The 9,891-nt window shown below is 35.1% G+C and overlaps 1 protein-coding gene across 1 annotated transcript in view; it reads right to left on the minus strand.

Annotated features, from left to right (window-relative positions):
- The window catches only part of CUNH6orf201 (chromosome unknown C6orf201 homolog), a 24,401-nt gene extending 14,716 nt beyond the window's left edge, over positions 1-9,685 (minus strand). Inside the window, exons 1-2 of the mRNA XM_011367077.1 lie at positions 9,493-9,685; positions 4,037-4,235 (exon numbers count right to left, since the gene is read on the minus strand). Coding sequence (XP_011365379.1) covers positions 4,037-4,235; positions 9,493-9,685 — 392 coding nt within the window. The remainder of the gene's footprint in view (positions 1-4,036; positions 4,236-9,492) is intronic.
- Positions 9,686-9,891: the final 206 nt, after the last annotated feature.

Raw genomic sequence — 9,891 nt, forward strand, 5'->3', positions numbered from 1 at the left:
GGGAAAACTGGAAAGCCACATGTAAAAGAATGAAATTAGACTGTTGTCTATCACCACACACCAAAATTAACTCAAAATAGATTAAGGACCTGAATGTAAGACCTAACAATTAAATGCATAAAAGAAAACATAGGAACTAAACTCAAAGACCTTGGACTTAAAGAAGATTTTATGAATTTGGCTTCAAAAGCAAGGGAAGAAAAAGCTGAAATAAATTAATGGGACTACCTTAAACTAAGAAGCATCTGCTCATCAAAAAAAACCATCAACAAGGTAAAGAGACAATCATCTGAATAGGAAAATATATTTGCAAGCAATGCCTCTGATATTATCCAAAATATACAAAGAACTCATACAATTCAATAATAACAACAACAACAAAAAAACAAATGATCCAATCAAAAAATGGGCAGAAGACACTTCTCCCTAGAGGACATACAAATGGCCAAAAAATATTTGAAAAGATGCTCAACATCACTAGCTATTAGGGAAATGCAAATCAAAACCATAATGAGATACCACTTCACACCTGTTAGAATAGCTATAATCAACAGCACAAGTAATAACAAATGTTGGAAAGGATGTGGAGATAAAAGAACCCTCAAACACTGCTGGTGGGACTGCAAATTGGTACAGCCACTGTGGGAAGTATTATGTAGTTTCCTCAAAAATCTAAGAATTAATCTACCATATGACCCAGCAATCCCTCTACTAGGTATTTTCCCCAAGGACTTGAAAACTCATATCCAAAAAGATATTTGCACACTCATGTTCATAGCAGCATTATTCACAGTGGCCAGGACATGGAAGCAACTTATGACAGATGATTGGCTAAAGAAACTGTGGTACATATATACAATGGAATATTACTCAACCATAAGAAGAGATGAAATACTGCCATTTGCAACAACATGGTTGGATTTTGAGAGAATCATGCTACGTGAAATAAGCCAGACAGAAAAAGTTGAAATTTACATGATATCACTTATATGTGACATATAAAACTAAAAGCAACAACTGAACAGGACAAACAGATTCATAGACGTGGACTATAGGCTAGTGGTTACCAGACTAGTGGTTACTGTTAAAGTGTACAGCTGAAACTCATTGGATTTTGTTAAACAATGTCACCATAAAATTAATTAATTAATTAATTACAAAAATAATAATAAAGAAGAATTAACACCAATTCTTTTCAAACTCTACCACACAATTGAAGAGAAGGGAATACTTCCTAACTCATCCTTTGAAGCCAACATTACCCTGATACCAAAGCCAGACAAAGATACTAAATAAAAATATAAATTCTAAATAAAACACTAAATAAAAATATAAAACTACAGATACTGTTATTAATATTGATGTAAAACTCTCAACAAAAACCAGCAAACCCAAATACAACAGCATATTAAAAGAATTATATACTATGACCAAGAAAGATTCTTTTTCTGGAATGCAAGCATAGTTTAGCATATGAATATCAATCAATGTAATATACCACATTAATAGAAAAAAAAACACACTATAATCTCAATTGATACAGAAAAAGCATTTGACAAAATTCAAAATCATTTTATGATAAACACCCTAAACAAACTAGAAATAAAAGAAAACTACCTCAACATAATGTAGGCCATATATGAAAAACCTACTTTTTAAACAATTTTTAAAAATCTGATTCAGAACATTATCAGTGAATGTTAATTCTAGAGGGGAATTCAGAGGGGAAGGTCAGTGACCAACCATTCCAAGGCCAGCCATGTCATGCAGAAACATTTGGGCCATATCACTCCTGGAACTTTAAATATATTTACTGAAAGGTTTCTGTGAGTGCATTTCTCACCAGAACAATCAGAAAACACTAGCGATAAGCACCCTAAAAGAAGACATCTTTCCACGACTGACACCTTTCCTTCTAAGATCAGAAACAAGACAAGGATGTCTGCATTCATCACTTCCATTCAACATACTAGAAGTTCTATCCAAAAAAATTAGGCAAGAAAATAAAAGACGTTCAAATTGGAAAGGAAGAAGTAAAATTATCTGTTTGTAGGCAACACAATCTTGCATACAGAAAATCCTAAAGATTCCACCAAAATTTATAGAACTAATAAATTTATCAAAATGTAGGATGCAAAAATCTACACACAAAAATCAGTTGCATTTCCATATAGTAGCAAAGAACAACTTGAAAAGAGAATTGAGAAAAACATTCCATTTACAATAACCTCAAAAAGAATATACTCAGGAATAGATTTAACCAAGGAGACAAAAGATTTGTACAATGAAAACTACAAAACATTACTGAAAAGAATTAAATAAGGCATAAATAAGTAGAAAGCTATCCCACGTTCATGGTTGGAAAGGTTAATAGTGTTGCGATATTAAGACCACCCAAAGTGATCTACAGATTCAATGCAATTTCTATAAAAATCCTCATGATGTTTTTTTTTTTGCAGAAATATTAGAAGTTATCCAAAATTTATATGGAATTTCAAGGAATCCTGACTAGCCAGAACATTCTTTAAAAAAAGTTGACAGACACACTTCCTAATTTCAAAACTTACTGCAAAGCTACAGTAATCAAAACAGTGTGGTACTGGCATAAGGGCACACCTATAAACCAATGGAATAGAATAGAGAACTCAAAATAAACCTTTGCATATATAATCAAATGATTTCAACAAAGGTGCCAAGACTCTTTAATAAGAAAAGGATGGTCTTCTCCATAAGCGATGCTAGGAAAATTGGACATCCACACGCAAAAGAACAAAGTTAGACTCTTACTTTACACCATATACAAAAATTAACTCAAATTGGAGCAAAGACCTAAACATAAGAGCTAACAGTATAAAATTCTTGGCAAAAAACATCAGGGAAAAACTTCATGACATTGGATTTAGCAATGATTTTTTAGATATGACACCAGAAGCAATAAAAGAAGAAAATAGATAAATGGGAATTCATCAAAAATTTTAAACTTTTGTTCACTGAAAGAAACTATCAACAAAATGAAAATCCACAGAATAGGAAAAAATATTTGTAAATCATATATCTGATAAAGGATTAATATCCAGAATATATAATGAATACCTGCAGGTCAACAACATAAAACAAATAACTCAATACAAAAAATGGGCAAAGGACTTGAATACACATTTATCAAAAGAAGATATACAAATGGCCAATAAGCACATGAAAAGATTATCAACATCACTAATGATTAGGTAAATGCAAATCAAAACAATAAGATACTATATCAAACGCATCAGATTGGCTATTATCGAAAACAAAAACAAACAAAAACCCAGAAAGCAACACATGTTGTCAAGGAATTGAAAGATTTGGAATTCTTTTTTTTTTTTTTGGGCAATAAGTATTTTTTTAAATAAATTTATTTAAAAATAAATTTTTTAAATAAATTTATTTATTTAACCAGTACACTGGTTAGACATCTATAATAAAACTGGAATTCTTGTGTGTTGCTGCTGGAAATGTAGAATGTGCAGCCACTGTAGATAACAGTATGGCAGTTACTCAAGCAAATTAAACATAGAAATATCATATGATCCAGGAATTTTATTTCTGAGTATATACTCAAAAGAATTGAAAGTAAGCACTTGAACGGATATTTATATACCCTTATACATATTATCACTATTCACAATTGTCAGGTCAAAAGGTGGAAGCAACCCAAAAGTCCATAGACAGATGAATTAATGAAACAAAATGTGGTATATATATGCAATGAAATATTATTCAGCCTTAAAAAGTATACATGCTACAACATGAATGAACCTTGAAGGACTCATATACTTGCTCTAATCTCCACAAGTTTTCTCCCAATGAGGGCTCCTCCAGATGCTTGGGTGTTTGAAAATGAGGTTCATGTACTTTTATACAGAGCAAGGCTTATTTTTATGCTCGTCTATCTCAAAGACCATGTTGTCATTTTTTAACTAAACTGTAAAGAGAGTTTGTGATCACCCTATATATCTCTAAGTATGTCCACAAAGGACAAAAATTAGACACCTACCTGACAACTATAGTTGACATTGGAGGATCCTTTATGTTTTTATTCAACAAGTAGCATTTCTTCCACCCATTTTTTGCATTATTGATGTTTTTCCTTTTCCACAGTGGCATACTGCTTGGTTTTGGGGTCAGATTAACCTCCCTTGGAAATTGACATCTGGCTAAGATCCTTTCTAAGCCAGAGAGTTCAGAATTCTCACCTAGCAATAGAATAAGCATTACCGAAATTCAGTGTTCCTCTCCATTTTTTCATAGCAAGATTAACATGGCATTAATGTGAGAAAGAGTAGTTATACCACTTCATAATTGCTATTGTGCTCTTCCATTCCATCAAGGCAAAAATATCACGGAGCAACATTTAGACCTTAATCTGGTCCTAGACATCTAATAGATGCACAGCAAATGAATGAATGAATGAATGAATAAATAAATGAACAGATGTTCCCATACCACTGTAAAGTTTATTTGTACAATTTGTACATGATTTCTAAACTAACGGCAAGTTACTGTACAATTATTTTTCTTTTCAGACATATTAATGACATTTTGCATATATGTCACATCTACTGCTTCCCATTGACCTCAACTGGCCCCTAACCAAATTGCCCATCTGCAATGAGACAAATAGCTTGTGTTAGAATGGAATTCGATACACTGCTGTCTTCATCAAAACAGTCTTGCTATTCCTCCCTCCCACCAAAAAAAAAGGAAGGAAGAAAAGAAAGGAAAGAGAGAGAAGGAGGAAGGAAAGAATCACTTGAACTACATCGTGTGTTAGTGACATAGTTGACTTATATTGTAGTATAAGCTTCTTATCTCTGCCAACAGTTAACAATTTGAGACCCCAAGCCAGTTTGCAGACTACATTATAAGTTCAGCAATCCATCTGGATGTATTAGAGCTGTCATAAACCTAATGCAGGAAAGGAAGTTGAGCCTTGGAGAGATTTGGGGTGACCCTACATAGGAATTAGATCAGAACTTGTCCAGCCCCCATTATTTCTCATGCTGAACCACTGATGATTTTTCCCAGACAGAGTAATAGGCAGAGACCCCAAAGGACAAAAAACTGGCTCAAGGGACCATAGCTTAGCAATCTGAATAAATGATATAATGACTTGATGAATAGCTTGATCCTTAGAGGCCCTTAAACCACTTTAAGTGAGTCAAGAACAGGACTGGAATCTGGGGCTCCTGGCTAGTGGTCAAGGCCTGGCTCAGAGAGCTCCCACATACTATTCTTAGCAGCAGTTTATTAGCTCAGTAATCACTAAGCTTGAGCACTCAGAAGCTCTCACAGGCACACTTGAACAATAAGAATAGAATATAGTTTGCTTTGGTTGTCAGAATTTCATAGCTAAATTTAATATTCAACTAAATTAATTAACCCAATTCAGGTATTTGGTGACATACAGTTAAAATAAAAATTTTTTTTGGCTTCAAATGATTTTTTTGATTGTCTTGTTGTATATACATATTTTAATATTGTATACCGCCTCAAATCGTTTTTGTAAGAAACTAGAAATAAATTAGAGAGAATAACATTTACAAATTCTTATATTCTCTAGTATGATTGATTACATTTAGTATTGCACACCAAAATGAGATGAAAACTCAGAACTCACTCTGAATATTTAATTGGGTCTTACAGCCCATCTTTTTTGAAATTATAAGCAAGTTTCCTGGTTTTGAAAGTATGATAAGCAAAGGGATAGCTCATAAAATTATTGGAAGTAAAATAATATTGATTGTCAATTTATAGAGAAAATTTTTGAGGTATTCAACTATATTTGCTTGAATGTTTTTTAAATTTCTTATGTTAATGTGTGGAATGCATTACATAGCTGATGGATGCACGGACAGACGAATGAATGGATGAATTGGTATCACAATACAAATCGTCATAGATGAGGTATATAAATCAGTACAAAAGCCACTGCGTGTGTGTGTGTGTGTGTGTGTGTGTGTGTGTGTGTGTGTGTATTTACCAGTGACAGTAAAAATATGTACTTAAAACTTTGGGCTTTAAGGTGATTTGTTATTTTTGCACCTCATAACTATCTTCAATGTAGAAACAAAAGTCATGGATTTGGTGGCCATCAGCGGACTGCCAACATGTGAACAGCACATTCTGCTTCTAGAGTTGCCGCATTGATCTGTTAAAGCTCAATAACTCTGTGGAAACCACTCTTCCTGCCTGCCCTGCCTCTCCCCGTATGTCCCCACCATTCAGTTAAGCAAACTTCCAAAGTATTTGGGTGGGGGAGATACAATGAATTAATCAAGAGAGGTATCTTCTTAAGCATTAAAAACAACAACAACAAAAAATGCCTTAAACTTCCTCCCATTTCCTACTTGGTTTGGCGCCAGTCAGTCATTTAGGAAACTAGTATGAAGAACGTATTAAACAGCACAAAGCTGGTACTAAAAAGATCTCGGCATTACCCTTTACATTGCTATGCTGGGGCCTGGGTGGGAGGAGGAAGAGAACCTCTTGTAGAGTCTTATAATGTTTTGGAGATAATTATCTGGATAGTGGTATATCCAAATCCATATAGTGTATTTCGTTTCTCAGTTTTATGTTGTTTTTATGATTTAACTTCACTATTATTCAAATTGTGAAAGAAAAATCTGAGAGTTTAGCAATAACTCTTTAGTTCTTTTTTCTTTCTTCTTATAATGGCTCTGGGTAACAAATACAGGCTAATACAGGCAAAATTTCCCTGCAGATGAAGAGGTAGGTGGCAGATGAGGGATAAAACCCATTTTCAAGGTCAGATGAAATTTTTACTAGAAGAGCTTTAGACACAGTAGCAGTCTAACACTGGTATTCATTATTGAATTCATAATCTGACAGAAGAAAGTATGAGAAATAAGGTCATCTCTTCAGGATGCACCTTCAAGGCAATCACTATACATTTTGGAAAAGGCATTTTGGAAATGAAGCAGCCTTTTAGTGAGGAATTCAGGGCCTCAAAAGCTAATGTTCCCCCTCTATGACTGGGCTCTGTCTTAGGCACAGGCCCTTCAAGACACAGACTCGGGACTCAGAGGCAACATCTCTTCCCACTAGATACCATTCACCTCAGCTGTATTGTGCACCTCTTTAAACTGGCCTCCAACCACAGAAGAGAATAAATGCAGCCAAATTCTTTGGAAATAAAGGCACAAGAACAGTATGGGTGGTATTTTTAAACAGCAGGAATATGGCCAGTTGCTAAAGGTGCATCAGTATATATTAGTGTCTACACTGGAAGGCTAAGGGAACAGAAGTTAAAACACTTCTTCAACCTCATGTAAACACTCACTGCATTTTCAATTTTAAAATTGCATTTTAACTACAAAAAAATACATGGAAAGATTTCCACTAGATTAAATAAAATCAAACAACTTAAAGAAATACACATAGTCAAAGGGAAAGTCCTCCAATCTCTATCCTTTCTCCAAGGATAACCACTGTCCTGAATTTGTTGTCTCTCTTTCAGAACTCTTCTATGCATTTATATACATATTTGTATGTATAAATATACAGTCTTCTTTTGGCATAAGTAAAATCATTGTTTTTATTTTACTGTTTATTTTGCACTTATTTTACACTCTACAGTGTATTTTGTAGATATTTTAATGTTAACTTTCTTCTTAATAGATTCCACAGTATTGGTTTATCAGTTTAACCATTCTGCTATTGAATGACATTAAGCTGTTTATTTCACCATTCTAAATAATGCTTCAACACACAACTTTGTTCATGCATCTGTGTGCACAGGTATAAGTATTTCTCTAGGACATTAACTAGAAGTGGAATTGCTAAGTTGAAGGACATGCATATGTAAGGGGTTGTTAAAATATGAATTTTTCTGCTCTATTTTGTCCTAAAGCTACAGTCTGAGAAAAATCCAGTAGGTGCCAGATACCAACATATGTACAACATACCTATCTATATTAGAAAATGGTAAACATGCTTTAAGGCATGTGAAGATTTCTTTAGGCAGAGTAGTTGCAGTGCTGTGTACTGTACCATCTCCACTCCCTCTGACAAATGAAGGTACTGGGCTGTATTCCCTAACACCTAATTTATTAGTTTCCTAGGGCTGCCATAACATACACAGTACCACCAACTGGGTGGCTTAAAACAACAAATTTATTGTCTCACAGTTCTGGAGGCTGCAACTCCAAAACCAAGAATTCATCAGGGCCACGTTCCCTCTGAAATCTCTAGGAGAAAATTCTTCCTTACTTCTTAGTTTCTAGTGTTCCTTGACTGACAGATGCATCATTTTAATCTCTGCCTCTATTGTCACATGGCCAACTTCCCCCTGTGTCTCTTTGTCTTCTTATAAGGACCAGTCATATTGGATTGAGAACCCACCCTACTCCAGTATGACCTCATCTTAACTTAATTATATCTGTACCTCAATAAGTACCCTATTTCCAAATAAGGTTATGTTTTGGAGTACTGGGGGTTAGGACTTCAACAGATCTTTTTAGGAGACACGATTCAACCCCTAACACCTGGAAAAGTCCACTGGAAAGTGGCTAAGACCATAGGCCACAGAGAAAAGAGGTCAGTGTTGGAAGCCAGTTGTACTTTCACCAATCGGGTAAAGATAAGGTGGACAGGGGTTCAAATTTTCCATGAGCTATACATGAACCCCATGGAAAGAAGCTGGTTTTGAGTCATTTTGAATAAAATCTTAAGAGGGCTTTGTCCAAAGGGTGAAAGCAATCTCTGTTGAAATAGGATGGAAATGTAACATACCAAAGGAGTAGAGGGGTGAAGATGGAGAAAGGGAAATGTCAGCAGGAGGCTATGAATTGAGAGACCTCCAGTAATGGGAAATCATCAAAGTACCTGCACGAATGCCCCAGGAAAGAAAAGGTCAGCTTTTGAAAGCTGCCACCCCCAGAGAGCCAGAATGACAGATGACAATCTGATATTTCACCAGTTGAGGAAAAGCTTTTCAGTTCCTTTCATCCTAACCCTTCTCAACCTAACAGTAGCCAGTGAAAGAGTGGGCAAAGTAAGAAAAATAAACCTACTACACTGCCAGGCTTACTTCCAGTTTCTGAGTGTAAGTCAGGCTAGAGCGGTGGGAAGCAGAGAAGTTTTCTTTCTCACTAATCTCTTTTAAAATCAAATCTAAAGATAAAATTGTAAATTTAGTAGTATTTCCCATCTTTCCACAAATATGCTTTGCCTAAAGAAGAGTAACAGAACTATCTTGGTTCATAAAAGGAATGTGAAGAAGTGAGGATGAAGTCAATACATGGTTAATTTCCACTTTAAGCTCTGAGAACATGGGTCCCTATATGGATAGAGCCATGGGTCTCAAGAACTGAGCACACCTGTAATGTAAAGAATAAGTTCTTACTCATGGCTAAAAGAAGAGGCAGCTTGTACCAAGATAAAGTGTATGCTTACTAAAAAAGAGTTCACATCCACCCTCTTCTGACTTACATTTTTTTTTGTCCTGTTCACTCTTGTAAGAATAAAGTATCTTCATCAGATGATTTGGAAGCAGCTTGTGAAGGTTGGATAGAGTCTCAAAGGTGTGATGCATAACTTCAGGAAGGTCATAATTTTTGGGTGTCCTGTATTTGTCAACAGGTGGAAGTTTCAATATAATTTGATTGTTTTTGGCTATTTCCATGATGACCCGCTGAGCTACAGAGAAGAATAAATAGAGAATTTGAAGAGTGAAATCCCTTGCAGTTGTTCTTCCTCCAAGCTTTTCTTCATCTCTAAGCAGATATCATGGAATCTATTTTCTGGTCTCTGATTGCTTAGCATTCTTAGAGTCACAATGGCCCAGATCTTAGCCTGGAACTCGGTGTGCTCATCTTGCTTCTTCAAACC

This window comes from Pteropus vampyrus, unplaced genomic scaffold, assembly GCF_000151845.1.
Source record: "Pteropus vampyrus isolate Shadow unplaced genomic scaffold, Pvam_2.0 Scaffold129, whole genome shotgun sequence".
Classification (NCBI taxonomy): domain Eukaryota; kingdom Metazoa; phylum Chordata; class Mammalia; order Chiroptera; family Pteropodidae; genus Pteropus; species Pteropus vampyrus.